We start from the raw sequence: 20,858 nt of genomic DNA on the forward strand, positions 1-20,858 counted from the left end.
TCTTATTTGTTTACATGATTTTTTACTTTTAAAATTAAATGTGGTGGTGTTTTTTTCATGAATTCTAAGTAATTTTCTTTATTTTTTTTTAATGATAAGTGATTAAGTGTTGAATGGAAGTTGTGTGAAGTATTAATATTTAATATTGGAATAAGTTGTGATGATTTTAAATCTTGTGCTTTATTTACTTCTTAATTTGGTCAATTAATATGTTAATATTTGTTGTAAGAACATGTAAGATCCGTGATGGTATTGTCTTAGTCAACTAATGGTGAAAATCACATGAGATTGTATGGATAAGAATGTAATTCATATGATTGAGTGCAAATAAATAGGAAAATAAACTTTGAATGACGTAGAATTACAGGACTTTAGAGTGACAGACTAAATCCCTCAATTTGATTTATTATTTTAGGTTTTGATACGAGATGTTACCCCCCAGGTGGAGGGAGAGTTGATATCTCACCTACTTAACCCGTCTTCAAGACTATTCAAACTTTAAATTAGTCAATACTCTTTATAATATCTCTAGTAAAGATAAAGAATAATATTGATCATATTTGCCACCACACAATATAAATACTTCCACAACAAATTTTTACTTGTTATTTATTCATGATAAGGATAAAAACATTTTATTTATATTTTCTTCATCTTACAAATATCTAGTTAAATTTAATCAGTTGTTTACTTTATTTTCAATCTTCAAAATTACCAAAAAGATCCAAACTTTCATTCTTATTATAACATCGATAGTTTGAGTAAGAATATTTTTTTTTTAAATAGTTTGTCATCTAATTCCTTATTAACAGATTATAATTCTTTTTTTGAAAATTCGATATTAGGAGCTTAATCAAAAAGTCTTATATTACTTTATAACGATACATATACTTACGTAATATTTCATCTTTAAATATAATAATTAAACTCTTATTTACTTCAGAATCAAGCTTTTGGTGCCGTTTCAAAATAAGAAAAATAAGTAAGAAAAATTTAATGTGTAACTGCATACATCATAGTATTGTCATTTAAGATCGGGATCACGGATCAAAGCCACTCAATTTTTTCATATCACATTAGAAAAAATGCAGTTTTAACTTACACAAAAATAAACCTTTTTATTCATAGTTATAGGGCTTTTACATATATATGAATTTGATAATTAAAAAAAGAGGATTTAAGTGTTCATGTTATGAATAGATAAATTTTAAAAATTAGGATTGAATTCTCTGAACTGTATAATTTTAAAAAAGCAAACGCCTTGCAACAGCAAAGCAACTTGTTACAGCACCACAGAAGTGTGCAGTGATTTCCTGTTAAGCTTTTTCTTAAATCCATTATTTTATTTCATCGAAAACTTGAGTTTTATGTTTCCCGATTATCAGGCAGAAGTGGAAGTTCTTGTCATCCAAGGACCAATGCTGGCAAGAGTACAGAGCCAGGTGCGGAAGCTGGAAACATCTGTGCTGGTCCTGGGTTAGCAAGACCTCTCCAGTCTGTTGGTTCGATTCTACATCAACAAATCTAACATTTTATAAATATGGAGAAATAGTATTAAAACTACATGGCAATTTCTCTTATCATTTAAATAGCAAGGTAAGAAGTCTTTTAAGTGGCCTTGGACAGCAGATGGAATCATAAATTTTTGCTTATCACGATTCAGGTATCGCCGTAGTGGAGAGTGCTGAAGCTTAGGCCTTATCCTGCTTGTCATTTATGAGGGAAAGCATTTCCATCTTACTTCGGGGTGTTCCTGGCTGTTGCTGAGGTAGTTTATGTCTCACATAGCCATAAAATGTGCAACCGGAGAGCGTCACAATGCAGCCGACAGCATTCATGGCAGAAATTGGGTTTCTGAAGATTAACCATGAGATCAGAACAGCAACGGCAACCTAAGTGCAGAAAAGAAATTAGGACGACAATATTTGTCAGGGTATAAGCCAATGTAGAAGGGGAAATGTTGAAGATTCTACCAGCGTGCATTGGCATTACCTTCAGATTCCCGGCAACGTTGAAGGTGACTGCATTCGTGGAATGGATGACATAAAATATTGAGAAGTTGAGACAGAAGGCTAATATGCCCGAGCTGAGAATAATGATCAGTCCCGAATGAATAGATGGGTGGGTGTAGAACCAATTGATTACACCGTTTCCTTCAAGCACCACAGCTGGCAACGCTAATATCATGGTGGCAAAGGGTGCCATGTAGTACACCGTGTTTATGCTGCATAATACATGTGCCAGGTTTTGAGCTCCAATTGCAGATTTCAAATCTTAAAAGACTAATATTTTTACGATGATGATGATGAAATAGTTAATCATTTCTCAGATGATAGAACGAAAAATATGCTGATGTTGGCCCAACTTGTTTGCCACTACTCGCTGAAAAAGCTTCCCAGACAAATAAGACCTTTCTTGCCCAAGCACCTTGGTCGACAAAATCATGAAATCATTTTGTGCTCGCTACTTGGGTACCATAAACAAAAAATTCACCAGTGGATACAGCAATTACTGATAAAATGGCAAGGAGCTTAGAAGTATCACATTCATGGGATTCCTCAAATAAATACAATGGAATCATCAGAAAATATAACGGAAAAGGAAGTCCTTTTCAGGTTACGGACCATCTCACCATTTTCAAAGTGGCAATCTGCCCCTAGGTGAAAAATTTTGCGTTGTAAAATAGAATTTTAGCTAAATATTTAACAATTACCAATTTAATTCCCATATATTATAGATACTCTTACCAGCGGGAAAATAGGCAAAATAAGATTTTCTGCGGCTACCACTGGGCTTGAAGCTAAATGGTATAGACCAATAAAATGGATGTTTGGAGTTCGATTTGGTTAAAAAAACAAATAAATGATGAGATTTTAAACTTTCTTAACTTTTTGAGTTGAGAATAAGTTAAAATATTCCGTAACAAGAGAATTTACCAAAACACCAAACACTTCGATATTACAACATGTCCCTAAAAATAAAATGAAACAATGAAAGGACTCGAAGAACATTAGCTTAAAAAGTCTTTAAGATCTAACTCTTACCAATCTAACTCTAGCAAAATCATACAAGCATACAAAACTAGTAATAGATCACCGATTCCTATTTTTAAGAACTTTACATTTTTCTTAGGCAAATGAAAAAAAGAAGATAGATCGATATTCAATAACTTGAAAAGTTATACACGTGATAGCCTATGATGGACGAGCACTCCTAATTAAGGAGCAACTCAGTGCCCAGCATGTATCAAACATGCCTCCCACATAACCCTGACACATGATGAGCATGGTATAGAAGTGTCTGATTAAAAAATTATTTAGTCCAATGTGTCAGACATGTGTTTAAAATTAATAAATTAATTTTTTAAACAAACATATTTTTAAGACTAAAATTTTAAAAAATATATGTCAAATAAAACTTAAACTTATCTTGATGTAATACAAAACAATTAGTACTTAGTTTTTTATATCTTAAAATAACATATGTTAATTCCTTAACTTTTAAAAGTCAATGTTATTAATTCTCATTGCCTCATTTATTGTTCTTAATATTCTGTTTATTTAATTTTTATCTATTTTTTATAATTTATTTAGGAAGATTTGCATAGAAACCACTCAATTTTATGTACTTACATATCTAACACTTGAAACTTAAATTTGTACATACACGTTACCTTACCTATCGATGAAAATGTGTATTTCATTTTTCTTTCAATTAAAATAGTGGTATTTTAGATGTGATATAAAAAACATTGGTATAAATAAATAAATAAAACAAATTTTTGATTTTAGATATGTAAATACATATAAATTAGGTCGAGTATATATATATATGTAATCTATAGATTATAATACCGTATTTGACGTATGCTCGTATCTTATATTTTCAATAATAAAAATATCACGTGTTCATATCCTAATGTCTGTATTTGTGCATCATAAATACTAGCTTTCTATGAGAAATAACATGTAGAAGCCAAAAACATGAATAAACATACTATTGTCTTGTGGGTCACACCCGGGGAATAGAGCGTAAACAAGTGAAGGGGGGAGAGTGACCATATATATTGACCCTTCTCGACTTTTTTGGCTAAAGATCGTGTAACATTTATTATGAGCATGACCTATTTATAGACAGAGGAGACAAGACCCTTAAAATTACATAGAAACCCCTATTTTCATAGGCACTGAATGGGGTATTACAGTAATTGGCTTTAGTGGGACCCAAAGGTTTCTTGGAATCCTCAACCTGACCTCCTAGTCGGCTGGAATGGGGCAACCAATCTTGTCGGATGTCTATTTTGAACGGACCGTCTGGCCGACTAACGACCCGGATGTGGTTAGTCGATCAGCTTTATGATGTCGACTGAATGTTGTCGGTTAGTTGTCTTGATGGAGTCGGTTAGTTGTCTTGATGGAGTCGGTCAGGGTAGAGTTAGTCAGTCACCAAAATGACACCCGACTAATCAGGGCAGAGTTAGTCAGTCACCAAAATGACACCCGACTAATTCTGACTCTGAGTGGGTTCTCTAACTCTTTTAAGTCGATTGTATTCGGTTGATGATTGTAGTCTGAGCTCAGCGTGAATCACATTTCTCAAGAGGGCCCTACATTGGTCCATCACATATTTTGGGTCCATCTAATTTCTTTGAGATTCGTATTGATATATTTTTTGTGTACATAATTAGTTCATCGATTTCTTTTCTTCTTGATAGTGATAGCTGCATAATAACAAATGAATCTTGTTTATGATAACCAACGACATTTATAATAACTTAAGGACGCAATAATTGAAACTCCCTAGAATTTTATGTCCCCGATCTCCTATAAATAGAACATGAAAGGCACTGATCACTTCGTCTTCTTCTGTCGGGTGTTGCCATAAGTTCCCTGAATTCTTATGCGTGACAACTTCGAGACCCGGCTGAGCCGACGCTCAATCAGACAGATTGTCGCTAGATGAGGAGCCACACTAGCCGAGGAGTCAGAAAGGATGCGAGGAAGGCTGGAAGATTTCACAAGCGGAGGTGGTCACTCTTCGGGTGAAAATGGACTCTCTTCAAGTGGAACTTCTAACCATTTGGGATGTGACTTCGGCTTCTCGGACGCAAGCTGAAATAGAGAGAACAGGCTGATTTAGGTTTGGGGGAAGAATTGGCATATAGGTGGATGCTTCAATGAGGGTATGTCTCGACTAAAGGGGGGGTCGACAACCTAATTCAACTAGTTTGTTGAGGCTTTGTAATGTAAATAGTTTTTTATTATTATAAAATGAAAAAGAGATTTCTACTCACTGTCTCAATCTGTGTGTCTGATAGGACTCGTTTCCCGCATTTTGCTTGTGGTAAATGACATCTTTGACCTTAGCGACGGTTCGACTTCTCTCCATTTTCTATAAATAGGCGTAAAGGTGAAACTGATGCTCACACGGTTGTTTGCTCTTTCATCCTCCTCCCCAACATTGCATTTCTTCCTATCTTGTCCTTTCCCTTGGTGCCTTGATCTCGATGGCTCCGAAGTATTCAGGATCCCTTTGGAAGCGTTCCTGTAGAGCAGAGGTCCATTCTTTCAGATAGTCAGATAACTAGGATCCAAGAATCATATCTCTTTAATTCCTCTGTTAAACTTTAGGTCGCGGGAACTAGAGTCTGGGTGACTGATGATCTCGAGAGAGACCTAATTTTCTATAAAGATCGCTTCAAATGAGGCTTGTGGCTCCACCTGTACTCTGAGTTGAGGACAATAACTATTATAGGATCAGTCCGGCCCATGTAATGCCAAACTATATTGGGGTCATCATGACTTTCGTGACCTTCCTGCATCGGATGGGTATCCCACGGTCCACGGACTTGTTCGCCTATTTATTCAGCTTTAAGTTGGCCAAAGATGGTTATGTTGTCTTCTCTGTGCGTCTATTGATTAAGTTGGTCAGGCTTGAAAACAAGATGAAGAATTTGGAACTATGTTTTTTGGTTAGTTCTTGTGAGATCAGTTTGGGAGATTTATATTCGGTCGGCTGTATGCCCAACCAAAAAGGTTGATACTCTGCTTGGCCCTCTAAGAGAATTGGGGAAGAAGATCGATGGTATTATTTTTTTGGCCCCACAATACTTGGACTAAGACTTTCTAAATAAGGTCCTCTAGTCGACTAAATATGGAGGCCGCCGAACTCTGGAAAGAGACCGACGTTGAGTAGTTGCGCGGCGTGAGGGTATGGTGGCTAAAGTCGCGAGAAGAAATCTAAGGAAAAACATAAGGAACCCCTCGATTGTCGGGCTCCTCCAACGCCAATTGCAAAGGTGACGTAAGGTAATTGTTGACTTTTATCGTTCACTATTTTCTCCTTAAAGCCGAACCTCATCATAATGTCGTTTTTTTAGGCACCGGACCCTCAACTGTCCATAGAGAGCATTCTCCTATGACCCTCAGCTTCCTCCACTCAAGCAAGGAGGAAGCGGAAGAGAAGCAGTCCCCCATGTAGGGCGGAGAAGTAATATGATCTCTAGGTGTAGCTTCTCTGGATATTGGAGCGAGAGGGGCCACCAGTCGGGCTTACTATTCCACTCTCTGATTTTACCCATTTGATGTGGATCTCGTTGTTGAAGATTAGGGAATCATCCCTGGAGCTATGCAGGTCTTCGAGTTAAAAGATACGGGTTTTTGTCTCCAGTAACGAGACAACTTTTTGCATTTCACGACGTGTCATCGTCGAATTGGTTTTACCGATTGGACACCCTGTGTCATCAGGTTCTTCGATACTTGGCCTGATTAGCTTCTGGGGAGTTCTTTCTCCTCGACGAATGCATCTAGATAAAAGGTCGGTGACCTGATTATCCTCTTGACTGACACTCTCGATATTGAAATCTGTAACCTTCCATATCTAAAGGCTCCATCTATATGCAAGGCCCATGTCTGGTTGTCGGTGTCGACTTCATCTATTTCCAGTTTGGTGAAATCAACTCAAAAATCAACCACTGCCTAGGCTTTTATTGTCATTTCGGGGACATATAATAGGCAGAATTCACTCAACTCCGTAACCTTGTTGAGGAGCCAACCTAAAAGTTTTGGCTTGGTGATTATCGCCTTCTGCAAATGAGTGGTAACAAACCGTATTAGTTGTGTTTAGAAATATGGTCGGAGCCTGTATGCAGAGACAATTAGAGCAAATAGTAATTTTTACATAATGCGATACCTAGGCTCCACATCCTGGAGTACCTGACTACTGTAGTAAGCCGAAAACTGTTTTTGTCATCTCCACCAACATTAGGACGGAGGTGACGGCTTTGGGTCCTACTCTTAAGTAAAGAGAGTTCTCCACTTGGTTTTGGACTTTGAAGGAGTGATGGCGTAGTCAAGGAATTCTTCAATTTTTGAAATGCTTGCTCGCAATCTTCCATCCAGTTGAAGCCTTTGGTCTTTTGGAGTGCCTTGAAGAACTGCCACCAGATTTGGAGATAAATCGGTTGAGTCCAACTATTTGTCTGGTTAGCTTTTGAATCTCCTTGGTGTTTCGAGGGGATGGCATATTAATCAATGCCTACACCTTTGCGAGGTTGGCTTTGATTCCCTATGGGGGTTAAGAGGTAGCCACAGAATTTGTCAGTAGAGGCTCCGAAAGTACATTTAAGCCGATTCAACCTCATGTTAAATTCTCCGAAAGTACATTTGAATGTTTCTTTTAAATCAATTATGTGTTGCTCTAAGAGTTTTGAATGTTTCTTTTAAATCAATTATGTGTTGCTCGGCCAACTGACATTTAACTAAAACATCATCAACATACAGCTCAATATTTTAACCCATTTGAATAGAAAATATTACATCCATGAGGCGTTGATACGAGGTCCTAAAATTCTTAAGCTCAAAGAACAATATATTATAGCAAAATACACCTTCAATAGTGATAAAAGTGGTCTTTTCTACATCAGCCGGATGCATCTTAATATGATAGTAACTGGAAAAAGCGTCTAGAAAGCTAATTACTGAGTATCTGGTTGCTGAGTCCACCAAAGTTTCTATCCTTAGCAAGAAGTGTTTGTTTTTTGGGCAAGCAGAATTCAGGTTTGTAAAGTCTACACACATTCTTCACTTACCATTTGCTTTACACATTATCACTACGATAGAAACACAGGTCAGATATTGTACTTCCCTGATGTAGCCAGCTTCTTTCAGTTTCAACAATTCTTCCCGGATTTGTCTGACTAGCCTTGTGACGGAGGATCTTATTTTATGCTAGATCAGTCGGGAAGTCGAGTCGGCATTCAGGTTATGGCAGGTCATGTCAATCATGAAGCTAAACATTTCTGTGACAGACCAAGTAAACACATCCCAATGGTGTCCTGCATCATTCTCACATCATAGAAAAAATTTATCAGGCTCCTCTCTTACTTAAATTTTTTGGGTGGGCTCACTGGTCTCAAGGCCTCCTTCCCGCTGGATCTGAATGTCCACGTGCTCCTACTCCATGCTTCCGACTACTCAGAGATAGCAGGTATGGGATTGCTCCAAATCACCCCGGACGGTTATGATTTCACCATCGCCCGAGAATTTTCTTATGACATGGTATCTTGAGACCATGGTCCTGAAGCTGTTGAAAAGTGATCACCGAACAATGGCATTGTAGTAGGGGTAAATCTACCACTAGGAAGTCTTCGTTGTAAGTGAATTGTTTCTTGCTTTCTCCTTAAATAACTGCTAGCGAGATAACTCCTAGAGCTTCATTTCTTTCTCTCGAGAAGCCATAACGAGAGTTCATTGTAACAATTAACTGGTCGGTCGAAAGGCTCATTCGATCGAATACAGACTTGAAAAAAATATTCACGAAACTACTAGTATTGACCAAGATACTGTCAATCTGATAATCCTCTGCCAAGGCAATGACTACAATAACATCGTTGAAGGAATTACTCTTAACAGGTAGATCGGAATCTGTAAAAAAATCAGTCGATGGTGTTTGCGCCAAGGCACCCCTAATCAAAGCCTTATCTGCTAGCTTACCGAGAGTAATTTTCCAACGGCTGCACACAATTCCCCTGATCAAAGCCTTATCTGCTAGCTTACCGAGAGTAATTTCCATCTCCCCCCAAGATTGTTGATACTACTCTTGCAAATGAGGTTGGTGTTTTCTCTAACTGGCGCTCATTGAATGCTTCCCCGACTAGGACCTTCCCTGACTCTGGGTGGCAGCCCGAATGCTATGAACTCCTTGAGTTTTCCAGATCGGATCAAATTTTTTATCAGGCCAGGAAAAATCAGCATTCTTCTGTTTCATAACCATGGTCCCTATGGATTGAGAATTTCTTCAGATCCTGGAGAAAAACTCTGGTTTTCATAGGTGAGGCTTATACTATTTGTTATGGATGGCCTCAATGATCTCGACCATGGAGACTCTTGGAGTGATGTTTGCTGCCTCTTGATGGTGCGTACTGACCCCTCATGAAAATGAGTTGGCCCCTGATCACGATTCCTCATTAGACCTTCGCTATAAAGATTTCATCTAACCCCCCTATTATTGCGGGGCGGCCTGTTGTCTTGATAATAAGGATGGTTAAAAGGGCGTGAATCATCCTTCTACCTCCATCTATCATCCCGTGCAGCATTCTTTTGCAGACGACGACATTGACAACATTCTCTTCAACAAAAATGTATTTGTTGGGCATCTCCAATAATTTGGGTCCACCAAACTGAGATCGAATCAAAACCTTTCTCCTCTCAGTCCTTGGGTTAGAGCAGCCTATGCCACTCAAGGTTCTAGGTTTCGTACTTCTAACATCTCCCTCTGGAACCTAATAATATAGGAACACAGGCTTTCATCCTCCCTCTGTTTGATTTGTCGAAGGGCTTACGAGCTCTTCTTGGGTCTTCGAGCACTAACGAACTGAGTTAGGAACATCCTTTTGAAATCGGCAAAAGAGCCAATTTTTTCCGTAGGTAGTCTGTTTAACCATCTGAGGGCAGATTCTCTGAGTGTGTTGTAGAATAACTGACATTTCAACGTAACAGAAATTCTTAAGAGGGAGACCGTTGACTCAAACGAAGCGACATGATTAGTTGGATTGTTCCGACCATTGTGCGCCTATAACATAAGAATTTTAAACTTTTCTAGTGGACACATTTTATGGCAGGCAATGGGTCTCACCGTGCCTATTCTATTGTTTATTCGTTGATGTCGATCCAGCACTGCCTAGTACCAAGAATCTATGAATCTCTCAACTCCTGAGCCGCTTGGCGACCTTGGAGCTCAGGCTTCTCTTCCCAATGGTTTTGTCACCGCGAAGCTTGTTCTCGCCCTCCGAGCACAACTCGAGTCAAATCCGCTATCTAATCCCTTAACTCATGTACTTGTTGTTGAAAAACATCCCGAATATCTTCTGAATTCTCCATGTCTCCGATGTGTTTTCTTTCCCCATGTTGTGCTCTTCTTCTTGGTGGCGTGACTCCACGCTCACCGCAACTATTAAAATGTTGAATTTGAAAATATCTTATGGGTCGCACCCAAAGAATAGAACGTAAATCAGTGAAAGGAGGGAGACTAAACAATAACTTAAAATAGGTATATTGACCATTATTGACTGTTTTAGCTAAGATTGTATAACATTTATTCTCAGCATGACCTATTTATAGATAGAGGAGTGATGACCCTTAAAATTACATAGAGACCCCTATTTTGATAGACACCGAATGGGTTATTACAGGTATTGGGCTTTAGTGTGACTCAATGGTTTCTTGGAATCCTCAACATGACCTCTTGGTCCACTGGAATGGGGTGGTCAATCTTGTTGATTGTCTATTTTGATCGAATCGTCTAGCAACCGACGACCCGGATATGGCCAGTCGATCGGCTCCATATGTCGGCTGGATGTTGCCGGTTGGTCGTCTTGATGATGTCAGCCGGGGAAGAGTTAGTCGATCACCTTAATGACGTCGGGTTAACTCCGACTCTCGGTGAGTTTTCTGACTCTTTGGATTGATTGTCTTCAGTTGATGGTTGTAATTTGAGCTCCGCATGAATCACTTTTCTCAAGAGGGCTCTACATTGCCCCGCCACATCTTCTTTGTCCGTCGGATTCCTTTGAGATTCGTGTTGATAGGTTAGTTGTCTACAGATACAATTAATTGAAATCTTATTAGCATAGATATCTAGATAGCGTAGAATCAGTCAAACACAAATAATTAATAAGACTTTAGTTATCATGATAGATCTATTTTGTTAACATCTTTAGAGAGCCTTCTCTTTCACTTGAGGAAAAACAACAAATATAAGAGGAAAACTTGATTGAGTTTTAAATTGCCCCAATGCTCTAATAAACCTACAAATAAAAAATAACAAAATAACAGTCAAAACAAAATCAAACTAAAACCTATAGTTTATCCACACAAATTAAAGCCACAGAAATACCATCCAAAGCAACAAAAATCCCACAGAAATCAAAATGTCGAATGAACAATATACCACAAAGGACTTAATCATCCTCGGTCGTAAAAAAAGGAAAAAGAAAAACCTACCATATAACCGCCTCCAAAGCACTTGAAATCCACCAAAATCTAATCTAAAGCCGATTGCAAGAGAGACTTTTACATCCATTTCTTGAGCATGAAAAAAAATCAGCTCCAACAAACTATTCAACTAATATTTAATAGGCACATTTGGTAGAACTATGATATCTCCAATGGAAAAATAAATTGTGGACCAGATTTTCATTTTATGGTTTTTTTTTATCCCTTGCATGATTTCATCTCCAGTAATAACTGGAAAAAAATTAGTATGAAAGTCTGAGGTATGCAAACTTTGTGTTGATGTGAGCTTCGACAATGCTGCGGGATAATAATAAGATGTCAATAAAGATAAGAAAGAATGGAAGGCATTGATGTGGCGATTTGGTTGTTTTCCTACATAAATGCTGCATATTAAAAATATATTAATATTTTTATATTTCCACATAGTCCTCATGTAACTTTATTTTCATGCTTTTCATGTGGTCCAATTATTTCTTTCATTTTATGTGTTTGTATTCAAGCTGTAAGCACAAAAAAGTAAAAATAAAAAAGAGAGAATTGCCGTGCGTGCATGTTGAGATAAATTATCACAATCTTGCATAAGAATATAATAGCATCATACATTATTGCATATGTCGGCCTTCTCCTGTGTTAAAGAAGAAAGGTTCTGAAGCAAGCTAGGGGCAACCTTGGAGGTCAGAATAAAATGAGATAGCTTGTCGTTGAAGATTTTTTGGAGATTTGACATGAAGTTTATTCATAAGGTCCTTAAAATGTGGGGAGATAAAAATGAAGAGGCAAAAATTTTACATTCCATATTTCATATAACTATGTAGCTGATCATGAATGCTGTGTTTCTTTGCATATTCTTATGTAACTCTTAGTATTCATGTGTCATTTTATATTCTCCATAAAGTACAAGACAGTAAACAGCAATAAAAAGCTAGGTTGTATGCATCATAGTTTTTAATACAAAGTACAATAACTCTCTTTTATTAGCTTAGTTTGGGCTAGCTAGTTTTTCTTTTTTTCCTCTTCCTTTGGTAAGGTTGAGTTCCTCTAGTAAGGTTGAGTGATGCCCATCTTTTAAGGTGGAGGAAGTGGTTATGTTGTTACTTTGTTTTCTAGCAATGGTTTGTTGACCTTGTCACCCCAATCCTTTGGCTAGAATGGATTTATCTCCATTATTATCAATCTGTATATTATCCCACTATAGACATAGTCACATAGAAACGATTTTTTAAGACTTAGGCTTTCTTATAAGTGTTTAAAAGTCAAATAATATATAGATGAAATCCAATTGCTTGTCTCCACTTCTACATCAAAAAAATAGGTCAGCGATCATAAACTTATCAAGCCTCATTTATTTTAAGGCTGCCAAGCCTCATTCACTTGATAAAGACTTCATAAGCTATGTGTTCCACCATGAAAGTATTTTCTAGGGTTTAACTCCAGTATTAAAACCTTAATTTAGTTGTCTTTTAGAATAAAACTGGTTTCTTTTATTAAGCTATTTAGCGAAGTAATGTTTTTTTTTTTTTTTTTTTTTTTTTTTTTTTTATTCTCTTATATGAAGAACTACTAAATTTACAATAATTAAAAAACATTATTTTCCTAGCATTGCAAATTTTATCACAATGTAAGTCCCAAGCAACTTCAAAATCCAAATAAACAACATTATAAAATACTGGAGGCAGATGGAGCTAGATTCAGTAGTTAGGAAATTGATGTTAAACCTTTTAAAAGGTTTATAAATAATATATATTTCAAAATATTTGAAATAAGAGCAGCATTAGATCATCTTGTTCAACAACCACATTAAAATTCCAACCATCCAATCAATCTCAGATATGATATTTCACAAATAGCTGAGTATTTACTTTAAACTAGTAGGGAACCTACATGAATACATAAAGCTAGAGTTTATCACAGTCAATGTAGTGCTAATAAGCATAATGATTCTTCTAGGTTAGTTAAAGTTGAAAAACCTTCTTTTGATGGAATTCATAAACTTTTAGACAGACTACAATAAAAGAACGCTTTTCAAAGACATAAAATAAGATACTATCAATGAAATCAATTTATCAAAATGAAATTATTAGATCACGCTATGAAAAACAAACAATAGGAAAACTAGCATGCAAACCATATTATACCGAAGAAAAATTTTCAAGTAAATGATATTCCATTTAAAATATATAAATGCTAATTCGTCAAGGCTTATTACCTATCAAACTTATATCCATGAAGAAGAGACTCTGCAAGAATTGTCTTCGTGGATGTAGCAAGGCAGCCAAACATGGCAGCACAAAATCCAAAAATGTTAAAGCTGAGCTCTGTCACAGATGTCAAAAGAATTCCACCAACGATAGGTATCAAAGAAGTCCATATGTGCCATTCAAAATACTTTCTCCATATCAACCACTGCAAAATGACTGCTAAAAAAACATGATTTAGAAAAATTTGGTAGTAGTATAATGCATTTTTACTAATAATGAAAAGCTGAAGAAACTGCAAGAGATTAAGTTTCGAAGTAACCTGTTGTTGCAGGAGTGAAAGATTTTATTGTCTGCATAAAAGAAACTGGAATATATCGCAAGCTCACATTCCCCAATACAATGTTTATACAGAATACAAAAGACATAGGAAATATCCTTTTCCATCGATCTTCAGGGTCAACTTCAATGAGTGGCTTGATCTGAAGCACCCTTATAACAATATATGCACCAACAGTGGAGCATATGAAGTGCACACACGACACTGTCAGAGGAAACTTGAAGTCCAGGTTCTGCATTTTTAATGAAATTGAATTTAATAGTGATAGTCCAGAAGTTTTGTCCAAAGCATTAACCATATGGTCGTGGTAAAATACGAGCAAATCTGATGAAAAAGAAAACAGAATAGAGTTAACAAATAATGTTTGGTTACCATATTTTCAATTCTTGCTTTTGGACATGATTCCTGAAATTGAGAATCACATATTTTGGAAACATTCCAGCAACAACGAGCCTTTATGTCACTAAGTGGGGTCGAATACATAGATACATAAATCCTTTTTCTCCATTGTGTCCTATTGAGAATACATAAATCCTTGTTCTCCATTGTGTCCTATTGAGTGTCATATTTTCATCTAATTCTAATAAATTAAGATCATTTTTTATACAACATGCCCAAGACTTTTAGGTAGATCTCTACCTCTCTTAGCATCAGTCAAAACTAAAACATCTGCTCTCCTAATATGATCATCATATGATCAACTTTTAATGTGACCAAACCATCTAAAGCTAATCTCTCTAATCTTGTCCGCCACTGAAGCAATCCAACGCTTTACGGAAACATTCAAAAGTACTTATTTCAGTTATCTAAATTACTTGAGTTTTTTTATATTAACCATGCTATTAAATATTAATAACTAGGAATTAGTTAATAATATGATTAATTTCAACAGTTTTTAAACCACTTAATTTGATAATTAGCCATAACATAAATATTAATTGAATAATTAAATAGAGTATTTCTCATCATTTATTCATTAAGGCATAGAGATTAATTTAAATTTTAATTAAGATCATTAAATATTTTATTGCTTAATCAAATATTTGGCCAAAATATAATTATCTGATTGATTAATTAATCAAAATAATTGATAACTAACTATAGTTTAGTTACATATTAATTAAGATCAATAAATTTTCTAATTATTTAGCTATAAATTTTAGCCTAAAATAATCGATTATTATAGTCATTGATCATGAGTCATTCAGAAAAATTTGGAACTAAAGTAGTAAAGATTGAAATAATTAATTAATTCATGCCCAGCTCTTAAACTAAGATGATGCAGATTAATTACATATTAATTAAGATCATAAATTTTATTCGTATTTAAATATGTAATTTTACATAGAATAATTAATTGGAATAGTTATTCGCATTAATGAATTATTTAGGAAAATAAAAGTGTAATTAAGATTGTAATTTTAATCAATCAAGAAAACGCTAAGAGTATCTTGGCAGCTAACCAAAGCAGCAATATCACACAGGCCAAAAACAATGTCACGTATCAAGACAATACAACAAGATTTGGATTACTCATCATTCATAAATCTCAATGTAAACCCATGGATGACCGTCCTTCCCCCCAATATCAATGGAGAAAAAATAAGAATCTTAATTTGAGATTCTTTGATGAGTACGATGACCACAGCAATCAAAAATTCAAAAATCATCAAAGATTATTTAACTTAAAGGCCACTCAACATACCTATTTAGCTTAGTTTAATTTTATTATTTACAGAAATTTTAATTTTTTTAATAATTTACTAATTTTATTTCACTTTGCACCGGGACAAGTTATTAATCTATATAATAGTAGTTTATTAGCTCCCAAGGCATTTAAAACCTGGTTAAGTTTAAAAAAGAACCCTACAAAGAAGACCTCGTTTTGTACTTTTGAATTTATATAAAAAATTTATCTTTAGCTTGTGCGAATTTCATATGAAAAGCCTTGTGACTGCTATATTATTTAATGATGCATGGTAGCTGATCCTGTAAGGGTTAGAAATCTTTTCTTTCACCTACCTATTTCTTCCAGCACAATTTGTCTCTGCTCCGAGCTAGGCTCAACCCTAAATCACCGAACACCTCTAACCCCTTCAAAATTTTCTTATAAATTCCTCCCAACCCCTACAACTTCACAAGCCATTAAATCCTAATTAATAAAAAATAACTTAGTTGAAAGTACAAATAAGGGGAGAATTTTCCAGAAATTCCTAACTGCTAACATTTATCCAAAACATACAAAAACATTTCCAGTTGTTTCCTAACATCCCAAACTTTTAATCCAGAGTTTCCCATCACCTTTTTCATAAAGTAAAAATAACTCTGCCAAACCAAAACAGTTTCAGCCTTAAATCTGTTAAAAACCCCAAATACCCTTTTCCCCACTACTCACATAACCCTTCCTACACCGCCCCAAACCTACACAAAAAAAAATTGCTGCTTCACCCTTAATATTCCATAAACGAAGGTTGTGAAAAACGGACCTGACATCAAACCGGAAGAAGGAAACGTTTAAGTTTCATTAGTTCCACCGCGGTTGGGCCGGGAAAGGTTTAAGTTTCATTAGTTCCACCGCGGTTGGGCCGGGTGTTGAACCGGATGACATAGTAAATATAAAAAATAAATATGACATAAATAAAATAAAAATGACATGTTACACTAATTAAAAAGTGATCAAAATTGCATTATAAAACATAAAACACACAAAAAAAATAAATTCAATAATTTTAAATAATCTCATATTTGAAGCCAAAAAAAAAATATAGATCATTTTTTGAAATCTTGTATTTTTGATAATCTATAAGTAAAATATAGATGAGAGAAAATTAAGATTAATTAAAAACCTAGAAAATCATGAAAGCCACATCCACAACCTATTCTCTACATTCCTCTTATAATATCAAATATTACTATCCAAGGAGGATAAAATAAAACATTACATTCCTCTAAAGCACTGCTCCATTTTAATCACACAACTATATATATATATATATATATATATATATATAGTACATTTTTTCGTATAATAAATCAAATAAGCTAAAGTAAATATTAGCTTTATGCAAAAAATAATAATGATCATCCCAAATATACATTACAATTTTAATTTCATATACCCTCCAAATCATCCATGAATAAGAATGCAATTCAGTCTAAAAAAAAATATAATAAAAAAATAAAAGACTGGTTATTAAAAATCACGGCTGGTTCAACGGACTACCAGTTTGACCCTGATTTTCACCGGTCCAATTCAGGTTAATCAAAAACCAGTTATCTTTAGCATCTGAAAAGGCTACCTACCAGTTTACAGTTCGACCGGCTAGTCTGATCCGATTGAAACAATCTTGCCATAAACCCTAAATCATTAACTAAATATCTAACCTAAAAAGAGATTACTTAGGAATTTAATTAAGATAATTAAAAATTTAATTGTATTTAATTTCTAAATGATTAATTAAATAATTAATCCTATTAAATAAAAACAAATGCATATTATTATTTTTTAGGAATTAGGCATATTTTACCATATTAATTATATTTATTTATCAAATATAATAAATATAATTAAAGATTAACTTGAATTTCAATTTAATTGATCATTAAGTATTTTATTGAAATCATAACAGGGCAAAATAAAATTAATTAATTGATACAGATTAATTTGTTTTAAACTATTTAGTAAAGATAACTCTAGATTAATCACAAATTGATTAATATCATTAAAATTTTAATAGTATTTAATTATGTAATTTAACCTAGGATAAAAATTAATAAGCTACTAAAAGAAGAGGGATTATTGTAATCAAAACTGTAATCATTAATTAAATTCAAAAACAGCTTTATGTTTTTTCAGCAAGTATTTATTCAGTCTAATAAGGAATTAAATAAGAATTTAATTAAGATCATCAGATTTTTAATATCGTTCAATTATGAAAAATAGGCATGATAAAATTAACTAGCACATTCATAAATAACAGAATAAATATCACAATTAATTAGGAATTAAATGATCTAACTGAGATAAGAAAAAATTTAAAATATTTAATTATATTCTATTTAACTAAAAAAATTAAATATTCATAAGTTAAAACACAAATTTGTGTATGTGGTTAATAATTAGTTAATGATTATGATAGTAACATAGTCAAATTATAATTGGAGAGAAACATAGCCGCATATATTAAATGGAGCTTAATAAGATCTAAGTAAAACAAATATTACTTAAAAAAAATTAATTATGGATTAAAAACTTGATTAAACTATTAAATACATAATAAATTTATTTGTTGCTTTTCAGTCCCAAACATGGTTTCGATTTTCAGTTTCCCAAAACAACAAAAAAATTGGTAAAATACAAAAATAAAACAAAATCAAAAGAAAAAAGATGACAAATCAAAAACAAAAACAAAAAAAATCCAAATATGACCTAAATAAGTTTCATAGGGCTATATGAAAAGATCGATAGAAAGGGTAGGGAGAATAGATAAGGTGGGAAAGATAAACTTTCAAACTTGTAAACTACAACAGTAAAATGATTTGTGCTAATTTTCTTCTACAAATAAAAATTTAGTAGCACACAAAGTATGTAGGAGAACCTGCAGTTTGCATATTCAGTGATGGCAAGGCTTCCAATGTTTCTCGAATAGATAACGAACAGGGAATGTAATCATAAGATTAGTAAATTCAAACCAACGGTGTTAGTCATTGTTTAAAATTGTTGAATCTAAGATACATCACACTGTAATTCCAGAAAAAATAGCGTCGAGACTTACTCATCATAGTGGTTGGGGGGCGCATCACCTTAATTAGGTTGAGGCATGTGCCTCATTATATTAGAGTTTATTTTTTTCTTTTTCTTCCTATATTACATGATTCAAATACGAACCGAAGCTACATCTATCATGCGTAAGATCTCCCATCTCCCCAATTGAGCTTCTCAGTTTCACTCCCTACTACTTTAACTGCTGGTATCATCGTTTCGCTTGTTGCTTCGGCCACAACCACTTGCTCCTTCCACCACAGCATGCTCCTGCTCCAGTAGCAGCCATCAGCCATTCCACATCCTTATGCTCCACCAGTATCATTGGCGTTGCTAACTGCTATTTCTGCCATCATTGTTGTCATTGTCACCGTCACCAAATTATCTCATCTAACATCTACAAGATTTAAAATTTTTTATAGCTCTAAACCCTATTTTTTTATTTTCTTTGAATAAATATGAGTTCAAATTTGTTCGAGCTTTGAAACAAAATTTCCATTATAAGGTCTTGTAAGAAATGATTTGAGGAAACGAGAAATACACATTAGATAATAAAAAATATCCAACACTGATAGCTCGACATTGAAGTCAAGGATAAGAAATTCATTTGAAATGGAATTACTGTAAGAATATAGTTAAAGGAAGTATTACAAAAATGAAGGAGCACACCTCTGACTCATAAAAATATTGCATCCTGTGCTAAAGTGTAGGAAATAATGAATGAAGAGATCCAAACATATATGAAAATGTCGACGATGTCACAAAATTTTGCATAGTGACAATTTAATTATAGATTTCAGCTAGGATCTTACTATGAGTGAGCATAGTGCCAATAACTCTTCATCAACTTTGCAACCAATGTCTAGTAGAGATATAAGAGATCTCCTAGATCACTGTAAGATCAATGTGCAGGGTGACTGCTCATAAAGAGGGGCAACTGCAACTCAAAAGATTCATCCAAAGCATATTACAGAGACACACAAACGTCTCTTCATGGATATTAGGAGATATTTTTTTAGAATAATATTTTATTCAATGTAGCAACCATCCCCTCTTAAATTTAACATAATTTGTTACATAGTTACTAATGATCGAGGCTTGAGACCCCTTTTATGAATGATTTGAGGATAGAGGTATTGAAAGAAGAGTTGAGTGATACAGAGAAAATATAGATGATATAAGAAAAACATGGAATTAAACTAGAGTAACAATTATGTATGATGAGTGGTTTGATATAAAGAATAGAAGTTTGATTAATATTTTGATAAATAATCCAATATAACATTTTTTTCTTAAATCTATAAAAGCATCTACTCGTATAAATGATATAGAATATATTTTTGAACTACTTGATGGAATGATAGAGGAGATTGGAGAGCATTTGGCGGTCTAAGTAGTGATGGGTAATACTAGTGCTTATAAGGCAACTAGGAAGAAGTTGACTGAGAAGAAAAGGCATTTATATTGGACACCTTGTACTGCACACTGTATACACTTGAATTTGAATAAGATTATTGACTTGTCATAACATAAAAATGTCCTAACCAAAATCAAGAAGATAAGTAAATTTATTTACAACAGTTCTTGAGTTTTATTTTTTATGAGGAAGTATTATAAGGAAAAATTCCTACACTATATTGCAGCTTTTTTGACTCTATTGAATATGTTAGAAGCCAAGCAACAATCACAAGCAATGTTCACTTCCACTCAAAGGTATAGTTGTTCGTGGGCAAAATAAAACCTAAGGAGAAGGAAAACCAAAAATAAATAAATAAATGAAAAATTTTACTTTAGTGTCGCTATTAGTATGTTTAGTGTCACTAAATAGGAGACAATGGAGAAAAAGTATACATGCAGCTGACATCTAAGTGGGATAACGGTTTTGTTGTTGTTGTTGTTGTATTTGTTTGTTTAAGGGTACATCCTATAAGAAGATGGGATGTGTGGACAACGCATAGAAATTTTGAAATTTATCGCTTATGATCAAATATGATATCTTGTATATCGAGTCAATTGATGAAAACATTAACATAATATAGATCTAATCC

At 34.3% G+C, this 20,858-nt stretch overlaps 1 protein-coding gene across 1 annotated transcript in view; it reads right to left on the bottom strand.

Annotated features, from left to right (window-relative positions):
• Positions 1 to 1,310: 1,310 nt before the first annotated feature.
• LOC110018533 (UDP-galactose transporter 1-like) overlaps positions 1,311 to 20,858 on the bottom strand; it is a 43,048-nt gene continuing 23,500 nt past the window's right edge. Inside the window, exons 2-5 of the mRNA XM_020715870.1 lie at positions 14,031 to 14,280; positions 13,720 to 13,927; positions 1,993 to 2,224; positions 1,311 to 1,892 (exon numbers count right to left, since the gene is read on the bottom strand). Of these exons, the coding sequence (XP_020571529.1) occupies positions 1,692 to 1,892; positions 1,993 to 2,224; positions 13,720 to 13,927; positions 14,031 to 14,280 (891 nt within the window). The 3' untranslated portion in view covers positions 1,311 to 1,691. The remainder of the gene's footprint in view (positions 1,893 to 1,992; positions 2,225 to 13,719; positions 13,928 to 14,030; positions 14,281 to 20,858) is intronic.

The sequence above is a fragment of the Phalaenopsis equestris genome, unplaced genomic scaffold (genome assembly GCF_001263595.1).
Source record: "Phalaenopsis equestris unplaced genomic scaffold, ASM126359v1 Scaffold000024, whole genome shotgun sequence".
In the NCBI taxonomy this organism is placed as follows: domain Eukaryota; kingdom Viridiplantae; phylum Streptophyta; class Magnoliopsida; order Asparagales; family Orchidaceae; genus Phalaenopsis; species Phalaenopsis equestris.